The sequence below is a fragment of the Sycon ciliatum genome, chromosome 3 (assembly GCF_964019385.1).
Source record: "Sycon ciliatum chromosome 3, ocSycCili1.1, whole genome shotgun sequence".
Taxonomy (NCBI): domain Eukaryota; kingdom Metazoa; phylum Porifera; class Calcarea; order Leucosolenida; family Sycettidae; genus Sycon; species Sycon ciliatum.
Window position 1 is genome coordinate 12,642,352 of NC_088645.1, and position 21,056 is coordinate 12,663,407.

A 21,056-nucleotide genomic window follows, 5' to 3' on the forward strand; every position below is an offset into this window, starting at 1 on the left:
CTGCATCACATGATCAGCATTTCAAACAAGCCGCCATTCGGTCTCATCCAATCAGAGTGTTTGTTTGGTCTTCTGTCTTGTGATGACATTCCCTTATTGCTCAAGTTGTTGGAATGCCACAGATACAGACCGGCTAACGTCAGACATGCACACATGACATTCTCCCGAAGAGCTCCTTATATGGACACCAGTGCCATGTAGAGTGCGTCAGTAAGGCACCTGGCACATGTATTACACGTAGGGTATGAGCGGATGGCTATACAGCATGCTGCAGCAGCTGCATCACAATGTTGATCTGATGGAGGGTCATGTTTGTGTGTCATACTCGGACCCTATGATGTCTTCATCGCTGGGTTGAATGGTATGGGGGTACTTGATTGTATCTCCAGGTAGGCTCTGCATCCCCACAGAACTCCATAGCCAGTGGTAGTGCTGGTGCTACATCCATGATTGTATACATCATGTACACTGGTCGCTAAAACCAGAGGTCGCTTACACCTGGTTTTACTGCACCCTGTAGTCTTGCACAGAGATTCAATGCAGCCAGTGCAGTGTCAAAGGTCACCCCTACTATCCATAGTCATACTCACTCCGGCCAGTGGCACTGTGAATGGTGAATGTTGATCTTGTGATGGCCATGATGTAGGCATGTGACGTCAGGCCTAGGACAAGCAAGGCGCCAGGCGAGATCTGTACCGAAGTCCTTACGACAGCCCTTCAGGTATGGAATTGCAGTTGTCTAAATCCGACGTCGGCACATTACCAGTACCACTGCAGTAGTTTGAGTGCAGAGGAGCTAAGCCTTCTTGCTGAGTCAAAGTCAGCGTGCTGCCTGATCACGAGGTCCACAGCGATAGCCCTGCCACGCCAGAGCACTAGTCTTATGGACACACCTTCGTCAGTACGCAACACGAGACAGGCTTCAAGGGACCCAAACCTTGCACACACATTCGCTGTCGTCCTGGGGCCAAATGCAGCCAGTGAAGGCAAATCCTGAATGCTCTCTTCCAAAGCAATGACACTTTGACAGTCGCGACTAGCGCCAGTGGTTGACAGTAGCTCATGATAAACATACGCAGCGACATCGTCATCTTCATCTAAACTCCTTTCATGCAGCCAGAGCACAGATATATAGATAGCTCTACATCCCGCCTATAGATACGAACATCGTCGATGAATTGTCCCAAGCGAAAGGACAATATTAGATGCAGTGGTCTCCAACTTAGCCTCAAAGCCTCTCAGAACGTGCAGGACTCGGAACGTGCAGACCTTCATCTTCCCCCGAAGTCAAGTGTGGACAGGCGAACGTGCAACACAAATCGTGAGTACAAACCTGTACATGTGCTGAAGTCAGTTCTCATGGTAGAGTCTCTAAATATAGACCACTAACTGCTACTTCTATACCATGCCCTTCGTGATATGATCAATGTTTACCTTGGTTTGTCTGGCCAACTCTCGTCTTGCCAACTCTTGTTGAAAGTCTACGACTGAGCCGGGCAATGGATAGCTTAAGTTTGATTTGCTTCATTAGAACGAAGATCTAAAGTTTATCAGATGGGTCTGGTTGCTTGTAACACTCCTAGTATGTTGCCAAAGGGGTTTGTCGCCAAGCTGCTGTTAGCAAAACGCGTCCCGGTGACTATGGTAGAGTTGAGGTGAAAGAGAAGGACCTCAATTGGAACTTGAAATGAAGTGATCCAAATCAGTTACAACCAAGGACGTTTGTGAGCCCACCAAAGCAGAAGGAAACCTCCAGCAGCCAGTGCTAGATCTCTGAGTTGAACTCCACTTTTCTATCCCAAATCAAGTTACCATGCGGGAAAATCGCATTATGGTACAGTGCACTAGTCGAGGGAATGGAAAAGGGAAAGGTCTAAAGACGAAATCACTGTCACCTCCAGGACTCGAACCAGGGACTTTCGCTTGAGGCCAGCGATGCTCTAACCATTGAGCAATGGTGTAGCTGTCATTCCAGTAGAGACCGTTCAGAGTTTTTCTCCGACTTCGAAACGCGTGCTTCCTGTGAAACTACACAGTGGTACGGTTATTACTGTTAGTCAGTGGACGGGAGCGTTCATTAATGCGACCTCATCGAGAGTATTCCCCTTCGGTACTCTTCGCCGTCCCCCCGACACACCTGGAAGTAACGTTACATGCGTCTGGAAAGGTGGAAGCACCTACTCAGGCTACTGAGTGAAGTATCAGTAGATGGACGGGCTGCCCAAGATTCGTTCCGTCGTCCTCTCCGCCTTCCACGCAGTTTACACACTTTCCACTGTACATGCCATGAGTTTGTGGCCATGAGACTGGTCTAGGTCTGCGTCTGAGTGTGCAGCTGCATACAAAGCTGTTAGCTTTGAACCAGATGCTTAGAACTGTCATCAGTAGCAGTTTGATGCTTTGAAGCAACTTACAAATGCTTCAGTATTCGCCAGACCTCTCACTGCGATCGACTCTGCCAGTCATTCTAAGCTGTGCTAAGGAGACCGAAGAAGGTTGAAATAGCTACTACAGTAGTAGTGGCCACCCGGAGATTGAATGCAGTTCTGTTAGGCGAACCTGAGCAGTTAGGCGAATCACCTACAATGTAACTAGAGAGATACAGATCAGGACTTAGTGCGTGTTCACAGATGGAAAGATGGCTTACGGCGTGTAGCCAAGCTAGCTGAATTCAAGATCTCAGTCTGTAGCAAACATGTACTGAAGTGATTATAATAATAGCAAAATCTACGTTTTGTAGTTTGAGCACTCTGGCGCTAGAGCGACGAGCTATCTTAATGCCTGTGGTGCCTCCTTTGCACCATGGCTGGTAGCTCGGCCTATTTAGCTCGTAGTTGTACTGATGAGGCCTTTATGGCCGAAACAGCTTGCTGTCTACAGCATTGGGTTGCAAAATCTACATGTAGTCGGAGCCTTCCCAACAGATGGTACAGCTTCGGAGGGAGTCTTCTTTTCTCTGTCCTTCAGTTTTGAATGCGGGTCCCGGGGCTAGCCAGATCATGGGAGTGATGACAATCTAGCTACAAACCCTATCCGGCTACAAGCAGTGGTCATTGGGTGCATTGCAGGGTGTGTAACATGCAGAGGATGCCCGTCATTTGAGATACCAAACATTCGTCAGGGACGCTGATATCCCACCCGTGTTTTCTTGGTTTGGACATATGTTCAAAGCGATCAGTATCTTTCCCGTTGGCCAATGATTCGGGTGTCCTACAGTGCAGTACTGTTTTAGTCTAGTGGGAGATTGAGTATTGAGAAGTTGCACAGAAGGCAGAAGGAGGTTTTCTTTGCAAAAGTTCTGGCAGAATTTTGCCTCAGGATAGCGTAACACGAAACTCGAGTACCAGGCAAACCTCTTTCTGCCTTCTTTTAAATTATAAGGAAGCTTCTATTGAGCACGGTACAGTGGACAGAGGGATAGTTCTACTTTGTAATGGGTGGTTAAATAGATCAGAATTCTAACAACGACCTTATGCTTGTACGTTGTGGTGCCGAACATCCAAGATGCATGTACAGTAAACACCTGGTGTAAGCGACCTCTCGTTGTAGCGACCACCTGCTCTTAACGACCGTTTTTCCATGCACGGACAGTTCTACACAGACACTGTGGGACCTGGTTCTATAGACCCCCTGGCTTTAACGACCGCTTTTCCTCTGCACCGTGGGGTGGTCGCTTAAACCAGGTGTTAGTGTATGTACATGTATTGTCAGAGGGCATGAGTGGCTTTCTTTGCCAGAAAGCGCTTTGTTGCAGTCGCTGCATCCAGGATCGATTGACTTTGTGGGTGTGCTAGCCAAACAGGCTTCGGGTTTCAGCCCATACCATCTCTATGGTCTCGTCACCAGGTCACTAACACGGACGCTTCTGCGGATTAAAAAAAATGCTATTAATGCGATTGGCCTGGCCCAGACGGAGCTCTGGAGTCTGGGTTCTGTTTTAGTCCCTTGTTTTGTCCGATGTGGTAAAGATCGATAGACGATGATGAAATCTCAAGTGCAGTTGTTTACTCGAGGCACATCAGCACTGTTCTCGTTTCTAGTGATCGCATTTGGCAATAGCGTACCTGTACAGTAGGGCAGTGTTCGCGGAGAAGGCAGCAAGCTAAAGGCAAAAGGAGAAAGCTGCAGTGGCGATGTGGATAACGAAAACAATGCATAATTATTGTTGTTCTTTCAATGGGGAATTGACAGGCTCAGGAGGTTGGGCACATTCGAAGTCGCGACTTTTCTTGACGTCAATTATAAGTGACAGGCTGGTCGAGCATAGGCAGCTGGGAAAGAAAAAAATATGAAAGAATGACGAGTTCTTGACACGCCAGACGGTCATGTTTTCTGACAACATAGCACGCTTTGACTTTATCCTACACGTGCTAGGCGAATGTGGAGAATGAGTGATGGATTCAATGAACAGGCCCTAGGCCCTGTTGGGGAAAGCCAAGGACCTCGGTCGGGCCTTCACAACATCAGAAAGGGCATCATCCACTCACGTGACTGCTTGGCGCTCCAAGTACACACGCAACTATTTAGACCACACATCGACGTACAAATTCTCCCCGACATGTACCAGTCGGTACTGGCTGACAGCGCCAGCGTAGTCCTGTTTGTTGGAACTACTGCCGTCCAGGATCAGCTATGGTCGCGACAAGTACAGAATGTACCGTGTATTTACCGTGCCTACTGAACAAGAGGTCGAAGAAAAAAATGACTGAGCTTACTGCTGCCTGCTGCGGTCGCTCCCGCGAACAATTCGTCAACTAGCAGCTTGCGTCATGCTCTGACAGGTTTTTGACATTTTGACACGTGCCTGGGCAACGTCAGCAGACCATCGGCTCCACTCACCCGCTGCGTACTCAAACGTCTGGTGCGAAGCTGAGGCCTCTTGACCGAATTCGGACAAAGCAAAATAGGGCACAGTCCCAGCAGTACTCGTAGCGACAAGAGTATACTCTTGATGGTGACGTGGATGGATTTATGAACATGGGAGAAGAATATTATTATGATGAATACTGACGATAAACAGCAGTTCAGTAAGACGCCGGCATGTGATCTAAACGTCATCTTTACTCTATGGAAGTGACTTTATCAAGAGTTTCCCCTGGCCACTTGCCGACCATTTCCACTGGCCCCGACACGAAGTCTCTTGTACGTCGGGCGAGGGGTATGAACGGTCATATCTGCAGGCAACATACATGTATCGCGCTACTACCTACAGTACAGCTATCTATCATCTATCTATAACGTTAAGGTGATTGGTTCGGGCCAGGTCAAGCGCATTTCCATGGGGGAAATGAATAGGTTTACCCTGTGATGTGTGAAGTGTATGTGGAGTCGTAGAGAATTGAAGTGAAGCACAAAGTCCGAAGTACTAGTAATTGCAATAGTACAGCTGGCTCATATAAGAACCAAAACAACGAAGTGCAACCTTCTGCTGACTCATAGGGCGATTGCCTGAAATCATGAGATGCACATGCAGCTGACAGCCGTCTCTCCAAGACGATACGTTACACGCGATGAGTAACGCACATGCATACGCGCACACTGGACTACGCGGCCAATAGTTCCAACTCCATCATAGCCTAGCAGACGTCTGGACAGGCGCTGTCAATGTCACTGTCAGTGCGCGCCATTCAGCCATCAACTCCGGTGACGTGTGGAATTCTGTTCCATCTGTTGCCAGCTCAGACCACAAGTCTTGCATTGGATGCAGGCCTTGCAGTGATTAAAAGATGCTGTTGTCTTTCGAACTGCTACCTGGAAAAAGAGACAGTAGTACAGCTGGGTTGCGGGATTGTTGTAAAATAAAATACGCTGTAGATGTGGAGGGACTCACAGACAGAGAGGGAGATATACATGCAAAGCAGAGTTGCCGTTCAGTTGGCCTGTCTGACAAGCACGTCTTTCTGCAGATAGAGGTGGTAACAGCCCCCTCCCCTCTCTGATCCCATCAGGACACATAATATTATTCAAGGCAGAAACAAACCAGAAGTGGGTGAAGAACATTGGTTTTGAAATCACAACGGGACTTTAAATACACTGGCAACCTACATGTATTATACTTCACTGCAGCGAAGGGAAAAGGAGGTTAGAACATGTCCGGTCAAGGGACCCGTCAGGGTCAAGGCGTTAGCTGGTGCGGGCAGTAGCACTCGACAACGCCACACCGCTCTGGGGAAGAGGGGGTTGGGTACAGGCCCAGGTTGCCCAACTGCAGGCTTGCAATCATGGCCTGGGTGCTGTACCAAGTCTTGTACACTATAGACCTGTTTTGCAAGAGGCTCCAAAGCCGTTCATGGGACCCCATCCCTTGCTGTCCAATCCGTCAAGGCTGTTGTGTATCAGGCAACAGCATATTGCCATTGGTAGTGTCTAGTGTGGTGCCAGTGACTGTGTAGGTATTCATTGGCGGTCACGTGGTGATTATGATCAACGTCGATGCTATCTTCAAGTCTCCCACGCTGTACAGGCTCCCTCCCTGTCGTTCTTGTCCGGATCTAGGTGCACGTGTTCCATTCGGTAATTGCCCACGGTATATCGACGTATACATGAACATGTAGAATACGCGCCACTGTATTACGCAATCCCAGCACAGTCAACTACTCGCGGTGGTGCTACGAGAAATAATTGAAGAAAACAACCAGTCTGGGTGGCCGCGATCTCTCGTACAATCTACGTGGTATATCTGTTTGCCAAAAGTTCCAGCTGTCGTGTGGTGAGCGATTACACGAATGCATGGAGCCTGGCGGCTGGCCCAGATTTGTTTATGCTATTGAGTATTGTGGTTGCTCTGGCTCCCCTTACAAGTAAAGCTGAGGATTTTAATACATAGTACATGGCACTATGATGTCATACCTAACTTGCACGAATCAATCTGTCATAGCTTGGTAATATTAATGATATGGGCAAGAGAATGCAAACCGGTAACCAGGGAGTCGACGGTGTACGGCTCCCTGACATGATGCAAACCCGTGAAAGTGGTTTTCAGGTTTATCCCGCATGGGTATGGAGCAGGGAGTCAACTCCCTGATGTGGCTTAGCGTTGTACAGTCACTCTAGTCTAGAGGCGCGTAGCACCGCCATTGGGGGTGGTGCGGTCAGGGGGTCCGGAGGGATGTCCCCCACGGATTTGTTTTGAAATTAATTATTTATTAGGGTGCAAAATCCTGCATTCTGGGCACTTTTGGCATTGTTTTACTATGGTGGTCGTGGTCGGGCGAAAAAGTGGTCCGGCCAAAGCCGGACCGGCGAGAGCGGCTGCTACGCCCCTGCTCTACAAGTCAATACTTTGAGCTGGAGTCCCTAACCTCAGGGATTATTCAATCTTGCTACATGTATGCGCGAGAGTGACAACAATACTGCCTGCCCGTGCGTTCATCTGTCTGTCCCTTCCTTCTGCTCCATTCAGGGAGCACATGTAGCAACATATTTTACTGCTCCCTCGTTTGCTGCTACTATTGTACCAGTATAGTTTCCCGACTCGTGGTTCTCTGCACATGCCATGATATCGATTGTACTGTTGCATGCGATTTCAAATAAAGCTTCAAGTTGTTATCTTGGTATCAGAGTGAAATGTGGCTTTTGTTATAGCAAGTACATTGTTTAGTTGCAACACATGCATGCCATCAAGAGTACATAACCCCAGTTATGTACTCTTGATGCCACGCGATGATGTGACTACATTATTATAGTCAAGAGTTGTACGGTACGGTAAGAAACACCCCTGCGCATGTGCTCAAGTTTTATACAGCTGGGATGCTAGACTTGCTTGCTGATCGCTGAACCGTACAACTCCGTAAACGCAATTCTTGCCTTGAGCCTTCGGCAAATATGGCAGGGTCAGATGAGATCCTGAGACTAACAGTTACTTGGAAATAGCGAGCGTGTAGACGATGCAGAAAGGTGGATGGCACAGCATCCCCAAAGCCGTTAGTGATCCGGGATGAAATACTGTGCGTGGGATTGCATCCCTGCCAGGCCAATGGCTTTCTCTCCAGCACGCGGCACCCGGCCCGACAAGGATAAATCTGGCGGAGAGCAGGACGGCAAAGTCCTCTGCTGCAAATCACTTCCGACTCCAAATATTAGACAGGCTGTTGTCATTGTCCCTGCTTCTATCCAACCTTTTGCTCCGTTCTCGGTGTATGCCTGACTGTGTAGCCGAATTCGAACGTACCAGCGGTAGCAAACAAGATGACGGACGTGATTCGCAGTGCAATGATCGAGCTGGGGCTGGACGCTGATGAAGTGCCTATCGAGTATCGCATCCAAGACGTGTTCGGCAGGTAAGCAGTGCATTCCCTGAGCTCCTGGCCTTGGCTTGGGTTCACATCATCTCAGTATCTGCCTATGTAATGCTCCTGTTTCGGGTGTAAAACGCATTGTTTGAAATAGGACCGAATCGAATAGTTTCTAAAGGAATCGAATACCGGACATGCTATACCCACCAACCTCCTGTGAGTGTTAGTAAAACGTCCTGGCAGCTCAATATAGGATATTATCCTATATTAGGCATCAAGGAGGCCAGCAAATAAGGCAAATGGTACGTTTTGAGAGGGTCGATAACTAACTTCATCCATCCACCTCCTGTTGTATAAATCCTGGCACCTGACTGTCAAGGAGGCCAACAGACAAGATCAATGAGATCTTTAGAGAGGGCCAATGACCTCCTGGTAGTGATGTAAACTTGTAGGGAGTTTGCTAGTGATTGTGTAGCCTGCACCCTGTATTACCAGCAGTATGCCAAGCTGATCACAACCATTTACAGTGTATCATTTAATAACGTTATTATTATTATTGTAGAAAGGAAAAGGACATAAGGATACGAGTTAAGAGTTAAAAGTAACTCTCCATCACTGTAACTGGATTCTATCCTTTCTACATTTATTATTATTATTAGAGATTTTCGAAAATCGAATATCCTAGATAGAGAAACGAATACTTGGAATGCCTGGCAAAGTGTCTGCAGCATATCCAGTCTGGTGTTTTCAGTTTTCACCCCATGGTCATGTAGTGTATGTAACATGAATGGCAGTATGGATTTCTTCCAAAATTGCAATTTCCGCGTTCCGTGCATCAGCGGAGCTGCGGAACTCAATGCATAACTCTTAGTTCAGTACCTTCACTGATGCGAGGAACACTACAATGCATTTCAAGATTTTCGCAAACTGGTTTGTCAAGAGAATTGCATGAGGACATGGGGAATTTGAGAATCAAATTACACAGAAGGGCTTGCTTATCACGGTGTGGCAAAACTGGTCGTTGAAGTTTTCAGGGAACGGCTGATTATTATTATTATTATCGTGAAGTGTGTGGGTTACAGTGAGGGCTGCGTGCCACCCGCCTGTGTGGATTCACAGGAAGTGTGAGTTACGAAGTCTGAAGAAAATGTTGAACGGCCTCTGCTGGGATGACGACTACACCATAGCTCAGTGGTTAGAGCATCGCTGGCTACAAGCGAGGGTCCCTGGTTCGAGTCCTGGTGGTGACAGTCAATTTTTTCTTCAGACTTTTCCCGTTTGTCTCTTTCCTTCAAACCAGTTAATATTATTATTATTATTATTATTATTACACCTTACACCTATTACACCTTCCAGTGGCTAGAGATGAATCAGTGCCAATATAGATGAGGAGGGGGCGTTTGCCAGCCATGGCGGGATTAGGAACTAGAAATATGGCTAGGTGTAGACCTTCCGTCGATCTCACTGACATTCCATTTCATCATAGCCTAGGAGCTGTGGCATCATTCATGATCCACAGCAAGAAGACAGCAATGCCTATACCTACATTTGTACGGTGAACTGGTAAAAAGAAGATAACATAACATTCCGTTTCCGTCTTCTCAGGGATATCCTGTGGCGGGTCAGCATGTGTGTTTGAGGTGAGGTTGGAGGGTAACGGCTGTGAAGGGAACTCAGCATTAGTGACTGTCTAGTTGTTCTTGGCTAGGAAGGTCCAGTGCTTGCAGGACAGCAACAGCATGTATTTTTGGTCCCATCGGCCTCTTCATATTTGTGCACCTGCACTGTTGAGCTTCTGATGTAAAAAGAACACAAATAATAATAATAATAATAATAACAGCAGCAGCAGCAGCAGCAAGAGCAGATGGTTGTGTCTTAGCCAAGAACAATGCCAGTGGTCAGTGCGTAGTTGTTCAGTAGCAGGTGTCCAAAATCAGTCCCCTGTTCCTCACTGGCACCCAAGCTTGGCCGGTGAGTGCATACATTGACTGGGGTTTGACTAGTCTTGTGTTTGTATGTTCCCGTTTTGCATCTGCATCTAGCTCTCGATCGTACTGCTCGCACTGCCACCGCACATGGAGCTCACACATCTCCTGGGTGAAGATGGACCTGAAGACGCAGCGCGTACTCAAGAACTGGAAGCAGCGCTGCTTGAACTGTAGCCAAGAGGTAACTGCTGCTCTTGACTGGCTTGCTTGCTTATTGATCAATCAGATCACGTTACTTCATCACGTGTCATGTGATTTGGGTCCCTTTGGGTTTTGACCCCCGCCTCTCCATGGATTGGTTCAATTTGGGCTCTATACAGCAAAAACCTGCCCAGGCGACCGCTTTGATAGGGCAGCCACCTGTCCTGCACGGACCAATGCAACTAGAGAGTAGAGAGAAGCAATGGATGTCATTTCCAGTCAAACTGTCCTGGATAAGGAGACCACCTGTACACAAAGACCACCTGTGCACAAAGACCACCTGTGCACAAAGACCACCTGTGCACAAAGACCACCTGTGCACAAAGACCACCTGTGCACAAAGACCACCTGTACACAAAGACCGCATGCGTAAGGTCCCTTGAGGGGGTCGACTTACACAGGTTTCTCTGTATTTTCAAAGGTTTCCACACATTTCTCGAATCTCCATACATTTTCGCCATGGTGTGATTCGATGCCTTTTTGGGTCACCTTCCGTGTCCAAGATTCAAGTTTTTGATTTCTTTCAAATTTCAATAACATCTTTTGTCATGCCTGCAGGTGAATCCCTACATCACCCCGGAGGAACTGAAGAGAATTTCAACACTGGCTGTGAAGAGAGCACAGGCTCTCATGAATGGTAAGTGTGCACACGAGTGTGTGGTTTGTAACTACTTGAAAAAACTCTGCACTTAATTCGTAAGAAATGTAAGATGGAGGAGATGACAAAAACAGCAGACTAACAATGCATCAAAGTGAGTGGAGCTGCAATGTAAGGCAGCTGTGGTGATCGCGCGTGAGTGAGTGTGTGTGTGTGTGTGTGTGTGCCAGCTAGTTCGGTTGGTGGGTACACTTATGCCAGATAGTGCTGGGCCTGTTGCCAACGGGCTTGACTGCTTGAAGGTGTATTGTTGTACCTACCACCTTTGTTGGTTTCAGGGTTCATATACTTTCTATTTGAAGTATACATACCTGTTAACCATGGACTGCTTCTGGCTATATTAACTCTTGTGTAATCAATGGTGCTAGTGAAGCTTGTATCAGATCCACTCTGATTTAGCCACCCACACTAGTACCAAGTATTACCTTCACTGGGGGCAGAGGGTACCTGCAGTTGGATCCCGGGACGGATACCCTGATGCCGTCAATCCTTTTTCTGCACCTTGTTCTCACCCACTTACTGAGGTGTGGTGAGCCCATAAGTGGGATCATTTCAAATCCACCCTAGTTTGGGGATTTCAGGGGGTGTCGGCCGTTGGGTGGTTCAATGGCCAATTGAGTCATCTTTCCAAGATTCCTTTTGAGTCTCTCTCCCCTCTCCCAGGGAGACCCACGTGACCAGTTTTGGCAGTGAGCAAGTACAAGTGTGTGTGTGTGTGTGTGTGTGTGTGTGTGTGTGTGTGTGTGCGTGTGTTAGTGTGTGTGTGTTGGTTCGTGTTGGTCACCTAAACCATCACATAGCCTCCTGTGTTCTTGCATTCTGTTGTTGAAGTTGGATTGGTGGAAAGCTGTGATTTCATGCACCTTGGAGACATACCCTTAATCAGACCAGTTGACACTTTAAACTTAACATAAACTTGTTACTACGGGCTGAAAAGCAGGGAAAGTTGTTGGTTAGCAAATCATCCCGAAATTGATGGCATCGAGAGCTCTGTTTTTTAAAGGCGTTTATCATTGTCTTCTATTCACCAAGCCAAGTTGTGACCCCTGAGTACAGGTGGTCTCCTTATCCAGGGTCATTTGACCCCATGCAATAACTTCCTTTGATCCTAGTTGTAATGGTGTTCTGAGACTGATACCAGGTGGTGGGTTTATCAGAGCGGCGCCCTTGACACACTTTACTGTACACATATAAATTCCATTTTTTTTGTAGAGGAAAACATTTCTGGAGTTCTCCAGCTGTGATCATGCCCAGCGCTACTGCGATTTACCTAAAGCCTTGCCTCTTGTGCGCGTGTGTTTGTATATGTGTGCGTCTGTGTTGGCATGCCTGTGCCGGTCACGGTGCGTGTTGTTGTTGTCTTCAGGTACGTTCCGGCCCATGTCGCACGCCCGTCGCACATCGCCGCACAACACCACCACGTGCGAGAAGTGCAAGTACGGCCGTCGGCCGTGCTGGATCGCCAAGACGCGGCCCAGCCTGTCCATGGAGCAGCTGCAGAACTCCGTCGACGGTCTGGCAACGCCGGTGTCCAACCAGCGCTCGGCCAGCCCGCCGTTGGTCAAGCAGTACCTGATCGACGACATCTCCAGCAGCCTGGCGCAGATGTCCCTTCAGCACGTCGTCGCCGCTCAGCCTCAGCCGCGGCACCACATTCCCGTCGGCCATGCCATGCAGTATCAGCCGTATGGCAACACGGCCGCTGCCGCCACACAGCCTGTCTTCACCACCACGTCGACCATGCAGCCATCGGCCATGGTGGCCACTGCACCATATGTTACTTACTACCCAGCCGCACAGCCCATGGCCAAGGTCTACTAGGCTCACCGCCGACACCGCGAGGAACTCGAAACAGTAAGCTTCTGCCCCTGACACTGCCATTGCCATGCGTGGTTTCTTGAACGGCGATCGTAAAGATCCACGCTGTTGCCACAGAACGGGAGCTCTTTGCAATGAGTTACCATCAGCAACTGCAGTGGCAAGACTCGTCTTCAACCCCGTCTAACTCTGGCCCTTTTCATCTAGATAGTCTAGTGTCTTGCATAGGGTGTTCATCGTCGTCATAGGAACCGTAACACTGCCGGTGCATCGCAATCCGCTGCTGGCTGCGTTCAGAGCACGGCCCCTGGGGCCTGTCGTATCATGATGTATGCGCACACCACTGACTAGCTGCTGCGCTTTAGAACTCAGCAGTCATGGCCTTAAGGCAATGATGTCACACCCCCACTCAGTACACTGCAAGATACATCCATTGCCCTATACTTTTTGTCTATCCTGCCTGAAAATTGAAAACAACTGATAAAAAATGTACGCATCTCAATTCACCTCCGTCACATATTATGTTCTCGTCAACTGCCCAATTCAGCATCATTCACCGCAAGTCCAATAGCTGCAGTCGTTTCTTCGATAGATTTTCTGCCCAAGTAAGGTAAACAAGAATTACTTTAGAGGATGTTCCTCAGCCGGACTGAGAGCTTCCAACTGCAAGCGGCTGGAACCATACATCTCCCATAGCGAGAACTTAGAACAAAACACGCCTAATTTCTTTCCTGTTTAACTAGTCACGGCTGCTACATGCATATGTATGTGTGCATCCTCCATGCAAGCCTTCTGTGTGTGTCCGCATTATCAGCTCAATTTCGTCATGCTCTCTATATACCCTACCGTACTCAGTTTGGGATTGAATCAAATATGTAGCGTGTATATTTAACAATAACTATACTGTGTGGTCTGAGTGGCTGTGGATGCTGATGGGAGGGAAGGGTGGGGTGTGCATCCACGTGACTGAAGCGCGAATGCTGTCCCTGTGGCTGTGAATGTTACACTTACTGACATTTGTAAATCAACTTATTTTTCCAGCCAATTCAATTTTGCTGAGTTCACCCCTTGGTACGGTCCCAACCAGCCAAAGTAAGTCCCTGGCCACACACAGTGCTCACTCAACGAGAATCAGCCATGGTTGTTACTTGTATCCCCCGGGAACTTTACTATGCAGTAGAATGCCCCCCCCCTCAATCTGTCCCTTTGGAAAACGCGGACAAGAACTCTAAATTGCACGGCAAATGCTGCGGGGAAAAGGGGGTTATAATATATATATATGTATTCCGTGGCATTTTCTGCTGTATAATCAATAACAAGAGTACATTTATGTACTCTTGTCAATAATCTGTGGCACTTTCTGAACGTTTTTCACCCTTCTTGTAATGGATACATGTATGACACCTACATGTACATGTAGTTGAATGAAGGAGTACTGGTCACGCTATCCTTTGCTATGCTGTCACCAATTGATTGGATGGAAAACCTCACACACACACACGCACGCACGCACGCACGCACACACACACACACACACCATCATTCTTCAAGTTCAATCCAAGTGGTCTCTTTGCTGCAAATTACAATAATTCTCAATCAAGTCTTCGGCCAGGAGCCATCATCAGGATTAAGGAGAAAAACAAGTGAGGTAGACCTATAACAGGCAACAGAAGTCATGACCTCTGGATTTTAGCAGCCATTATATGACTGCAGGCTATGATGTATAGTTGATGTTCGGTCATGATGGAAGGAGAAGTGGAGCTACGGGAAAGATGAGCTGATTATTCGCTGGGTGACATCGGTTGGACGAGTATGATGATTACGAAGACAGTTGAACATGATAATTTTCAAAGGTAACTCAAACTAATTTGGCATTGAAATAATATTTTTACTTTAGTACAAAAGAAATCAAGTAATGAATAGAAGAAGTAATGTTTTCTCTTTTCCATGTTAATCTCTAACATGCATGGACACCTTGGTATGGGGATACTCATGTATTTTGTTGTACTTATGGCCACTTGCAACTTGCAAGTACGAAAAAGGCACAATTTTCCGAACTTTGAGGCTCGATAAGTAAAACAAAGTGAATATAATATATCCCCGGGTGCCAAAGCATAATATGAGGATTTTACAATGCGAGAATCCATGAAAGCATAATTCTATGATTTCGCGAGCATAATCTGCCGGAGCCTATCCTGGGAATGCACGGTATAATACATGTACAAGTACAAGTACCTACAATGCTCTATTCCAGGGAGCGAGTGTGCACTCTACTGCCTGCAGTATACTGAGCCACTAAGTTAGAGGCACGTATATGTAGTCTTCAGAAACCTTCACCGTTCACAAAATGTAGGATTGCAACACGATATCAGAACAGTCAGAACTTGGTGCATTCTCTGGTGTGTTTCATGTATGTGCTGGTATGTAGATCATTTCATGGCTTGCTTCAAGTGTGAAGCAGACTCACATTAGCCCTTTCCCAAAGATGATATAATTTTTCGCAACTTATGCTTTTCCAGGCCCGTCGCACCGACTTTGGAGGTGGGGCGGCCATGGAAGGGGGGGACTGGGGGCCGGGAAAAAATTTCAAAAATTGAGGCCAATAGCAAGCATTTTCGGGTATTTGGTGCCATTTCAGTGTAACTACAAATTACAATGAAAGACTTTTTGATTCTGCAACAAGCCAAGAAGACGCTACGATGGTGGGGGGGGGGGGGGACAAGGGTTCTTCATTATCCTCCCCCGGGAAAAAATTCAAAAATTGAAGCCAATTGCAAGCATTTTCAGGCATTTGGTGCCATTTCAGTGCAATGAAAGAGTTTTTTGATTCTGCAATAAACCACGATCGGGGTCGTGGAAAGGATTCTTCATTATTTGCCACGTTTGGGCTGAGCTGCGATCTTCGCGCATACTGTTGCAGTGTGCTAAAAAAAACGGCCGAAAAAGTGGGGCGGCCTCATGACTCTTCTCTCAGCCTGCGACCGTGACGTCCTTGTTTTCGCAACCGTGTCAAAACAAGTGCTAGTTGCTGAAATCACATCCATATCTTCAGAAAAAGCTCAAAAGTAAGTGCAGCAAAGTCTGAGCAAACCAGTACACCCTTTCCTTCTGTGAACCACCATTTTACACAATGCCAGTAGCCTGTTGCATGTATCCTACATCATTCCAGTGCACGGAAAAGGGAATGCACATTTTCGTAACTACCGTTGATCTACCGTTTCTCTGAACTGAGTCTGAAGGCAGACGAGAAATGAGCGAGCATGTATTTGTCCCACATGTACATGTAGTCTGTGATTTGGCAATTTGACCCCATGCCATGGGGCCAAGGTTGCGGAAAACTTGCCAAATAGTTCGTGAAAATGAAGTAAGTTGCGAAAGGTGCGATTGCTTCCCATTAAAACAACGAAACGTTGCGAAAAGAAGTGGTGAGCATCTTTGGGAAAGGGCTAACTCACATTGCTTGAGATATTTTTCGTCACGTTTTCATAATGACCGATCCGCTGCTAGTCAAAAATCATCCCATTCCGTTTCGGGCATAATATTGTGATTATTTTCTTCACAATACAGTCATGCACCCGTAGTCGCACACATGTACGAAGGCATTAGTTGCCTGTTTGTGATGCGACTTGAATTAAATAGCAACAACACCTTCAGCGTCATAATTTCAGTGCAATGTACTTCAGACCTTGAGGGCCGCCAGCTCTCTCCTTTCAACGAAGAAACACGACCAGTACACAAACAATGAATGGTGGCTCTTTTCATTCGAGTTTATTTAAAGGGGCATGGAGTATTGGATGTGGCCGCAAAGGGCAGAATCAATGTATCTACACCACTATGACATCTTCAGAAAAGGCAAGCGGAATAGAGGTACATGATTATTCTGCTAACTGTATATATAGAACTAGCTGTGGAGAAGCTACTATGTAGTCTAAGAACATAATTATAGCTTGTAGATGCTGGCACTTACTCGGTACCACGGCAAAATGATGGAGAGATGATTGTTATTATTATTGCAAATAACGCTGAGTAATTACACGAATGCATAAAAACCAGCATTTGCTTCCGGGAAGGATTCACAAACATAAGACAAAAACACCATGGCTCAATGTAACTGCACATACGAAAAGCAGCTTCTATTGTCAAGTTCGAGTGGCAATGTCAGAAAGACGCGTTGCCACTCGAACTTGGAGAGTTATTTGCTGACCGCGAATAGCTTCGTCCAATTTAGCGGCGGCGGCGGCGACGGAGATCAAGGATAGTAGCAAGCACGTTTTCTACGCCTTCGACGGGAGCGTCATTACCGTTAATATCACCACCTCGAATGTATGGCAGCGCGCCACGTGGTAGATTGCCGTCAGCGGGGATCTCCCTTGGTGGTTCGGGCTCAGCATGATGGATTGGAGGGAAAAGGGACCATTGCTGTGGTGGAGCAGCCTTAGCATCTGCCATGCCGGAGAAGACACAAGCCACCAGGCAAATGGCGAGTGCCACTGCAGCAAGAAGAGGCGAGCACTTCATTCTTCCTGTTTGTAGATTCCAACGGCGGACGTCTAACAGTCGACGGGCAACGGAGCAGACAATAATTATTGCTGTTGGTAGTTCTCCTTCAGCTGCTGGCTTCAGGCTGGACGTTTGCGAATGCGATATCCTGGGAAGGCATGGGCTCTTTTATACTACACCAAGAGTCCATGCCTCCCTGGGGGGGAGGGGGGGAGGGGTACTTTTGACTTTTGACAACTCGTATACCCAATCCTAAATGGCTGGTTCACCCTAAAGACGTGTAACATTTGCGATAAACAGTGTAGGGCGTCTGCGATGACAGACCCCCGCAATGCTGGACAAACCCGTACACACAACCTGGAGGCTTCGAAGGGATCACTACACCTGTGTGGAATGCGTTATTGCGCACATGCGCGGGCCCCTGATCTACACCCTATGCAAGATAGCAAGAGTACAGTTTGAAGCAGGGAGTAGTACAATATTATTGTACTACTCCCTGGTTTGAAGTGACATGATAGCCGTGTGTACTGTCAGTCCGTGCGCCAAGGGGAGGTATATTATGGCACCGCAGGCCGCGCACCTGAGGGCCTTTCTGGAAGCCTTACTCGATCGGATAGAGCGAAACTGAGCTTATACGATAGGATCTCCTTGCTGGATTCTTGTCTATCCTTCTTGCTTCTCTTTTTCTTTATTCCTTTCTTTTCTTTTCTTGCCGTGGTTGGCTATCACCCCTCTCGCGCACTTTGCATGCCAATTGGTCATGGACCACGAGTTGAGTGAAATATATAAATAAATGAATAAGTGCAGCAAGGTCTGAGCAAACTCGTACACCCACCCCTTCCTGCTGTGAACCACCACTTTACACAATGCCAGTAGCCTGTTGCCTGTACATTATTCCAGTTCACGGAAAAGGGAATGCAGATTTTCGTAACTACCGTTGATCTACTGTTTCTCTGAAATGAGTCTGAAGGCAGACGAGAAATGAGCGAGCATGTATTTGTCCCATATGTACATGTAGTCTGTGATTTGGCAATTTGACCCCATGCCATGGGGCCAAGGTTGCGGAAAACTTGCCAAATAGTTCGTGAAAATGAAGTAAGGTGCGAAAGGTGCGATTTCTTCCTAAACAAAGAAAAGTTGCGAAAAAAGTGGCGAGCGTCTTTGGGAAAGGGCAAACTCACATTGCTTGAGATATTTTTCGTAACGTTATCATACTGACCAATCCGCTGCTAGTCTAAAAATCATCCCATTCCGTTTCGGGCATATTAATTATTGTGATTATTTTCTTCACAATACAGTCATGCACCTGTAGTCGCACACATGTACGAAGGCATTAGTTGCCTGTTTGTGATGCGGCTTGAATTAAATAGCAACAACACCTTCAGCGCCATGATTTCAGTGCAATGTATGCCAGGGCCAGCAATTCAGAGCTTGAGGCCAACCAGCTCTCTCCTTTCAACGAAGAAACACGACCCGACCAGCACACAAACAATGGATGATGGCTCTTTTCATTCGAGTTTATTTAAAGGGTCACGGAGTATTGGATGTGGCCGCAAAGGGCAGAATCACATGTATGTACACCACTATGACATCATCAGAAAAGGCAAGCGGAATAGAGGTACATGATTATCCTGCTAACTGTATATAGAAACTAACTGTGGAGAAGCTACTATGTAGTCTAAGAACATAAGTATAGCTTGTAGATGCTGGCACTTACTCAGTACCACGGCAAAATGATGGAGAGATGATTGCTGACCGCGAGCAGCTTCGTCCAATCTAGCGGCGGCGGCGGCGGCGACGGAGATCAAGGATAGTAGCAAGGACGTTTTCTATGCCTTCGACGGGAGCGTCATTACCGTTGACATCACCACCTCGAATGTATGGCAGCGCGCCACGTGGTAGATTGCCGTCAGCGGGGATCTCCCTTGGTGGTTCGGGCTCAGCATGATGGATTGGAGGGAAAAGGGACCATTGCTGTGGCGGAGCAGCCTTAGCATCTGCCATGCCGGAGAAGACACAAGCGACCAGGCAAACGGCGAGTGCCACTGCAGCAAGAAGAGGCGAGCACTTCATTCTTCCTGTTTGTAGATTCCAACGGCGGACGTCGAACAGTCGAACAATTACGGGCAAAGGAGCAGACAATTGCTGTTGGTAGTTCTCCTTCAGCTGCTGGCTTCAGACTGGACGTTTGCGAATGAGATATCCTGGGGAGACATGGGCTCTTTTATACTACACCAAGAGTCCATACCTCTCCGGAGGGGGGGGGGGAGGGGAGGGGTACTATTGACTTTCGACAACTCGTACAGCCAGTCCTAAATGGCTGGTTCACCCTAAAGACGTGTAACAGTTGCAATAAACAGTGTAGGGCGTCTGCGATGACAGACCGCCGCATTGCTGGACAAACCCATACACACAACCTGGAGGCTTCCAAGGGATCACTACACCTGTGTGGATTGCGTTATTGCGCACATGGGTGGGCCCCTGATCTACACCCTATGCAAGATAGCAAGAGTACAGTTTGAAGTACATGATTGTACTTCACACCTGTGTGTACAGTATCACTCATTGCAGGTTGCATGCGTCTGCCCAGTGTTGACTCCGAGACCCACGGTCGGACGAGCTGCCCAGGCCTCACCACCACTGCCGTTTCCGTGCTGCCTTCTCGACACATACGTATGTACACTGTATATCATGTACACATTCACATGTCTGAAGGTTTGTGGTTTTCCAATTAAAAAAAAGAAAAAAAGCACGTGATGACATGATGCACAGTTCAGGAAATCCATTGCTAAATGGAGGGGGGGGGGGGGCGATAATCCCCCCCCCCCATATTCCCCGCTACTGCTGTATATAGCAGAGTGCACATCGCCTACCATAATAGCTGGTCTATGCCCTGCCCCTGCTCGGCCTGCTGCCTCCTACCCCCCCCCCCCCCCTCCTCCCCATCTACACCTAGCAATGGGTTTCCTGAACCGTGCATCATTGCATGGCTTGCAACCTGTACGGTTTCCGGTACCTACCTACAGAGCTGGGGGGAAGGGGCCTGAATTTCCAAACCTTGACTATGTACATGTATGCATCACCCATGAGTACGTGGGGGATACCGTTGTGATCGAAATGCTAAACATTTCAAAGTACGAAACGGAAGTAGTCGGCGCACGATGGCTGTCTCCTGTTCACACTCGAATTTTTGCAGATCATATCATACACAAGGTATGAAAGATCATGGTATAGCCGGATCAATCAAAAAATACTTCGGGCGGTCCGGGGGATACACGGTAAATACATGGACATGTAACAGTACCTACAATGCTCTATTCCAGGGAGCAAGTGTGCACTCTACTGCCTGCATTGTAGCCACTAAGTTAGAGGCACGTATATGTAGTCTTCAGAAACCTTCACCGTTCACAAAATGTAGGATTGCAACACGATATTATGAGAACAGTCAGAACTTGGTGCATTCTCTGTTGTGTTTCATGCATGTGTTGATAAGTGTGAACCAGTGTTGTAAACCACCAGTTCTCAATTGGGAAAGGCCTTCGCGCTTATGGCATTGTATTCGTTGAAATGTTGTATTTCGACTCCGCCGTACCGCTGATGTTGCTGCATGGCATACGCTATATGCGTTGTGTGCGTTTTGCTGTATACGCTGTTATG

At 47.5% G+C, this 21,056-nt stretch overlaps 1 protein-coding gene across 1 annotated transcript; it reads left to right on the top strand.

Annotated features, from left to right (window-relative positions):
- Positions 1-1,161: 1,161 nt before the first annotated feature.
- Positions 1,162-13,788, top strand: LOC135811473 (uncharacterized). The gene is made up of 5 exons (XM_065324714.1): positions 1,162-1,321; positions 8,155-8,279; positions 10,277-10,403; positions 10,982-11,060; positions 12,448-13,788. Exons 2-5 carry the CDS (start codon positions 8,188-8,190, stop codon positions 12,900-12,902), a joined length of 753 nt encoding a protein of 250 aa, XP_065180786.1. The 5' UTR covers positions 1,162-1,321; positions 8,155-8,187; the 3' UTR covers positions 12,903-13,788.
- The last annotated feature ends 7,268 nt before the right edge of the window (positions 13,789-21,056 follow it).

Excerpts from the sequence above, each read along its gene's own strand:
- LOC135811473 (XM_065324714.1), top strand. The coding sequence starts at position 8,188 with ATGACGGACGTGATTCGCAGTGCAATGATCGAGCTGGGGCTGGACGCT. Across the intron at positions 8,280-10,276 it reads ATCCAAGACGTGTTCGGCAG|CTCTCGATCGTACTGCTCGC; the intron begins GTAAGCAGTGCA and ends ATCTGCATCTAG. Across the intron at positions 11,061-12,447 it reads AGCACAGGCTCTCATGAATG|GTACGTTCCGGCCCATGTCG; the intron begins GTAAGTGTGCAC and ends TGTTGTCTTCAG.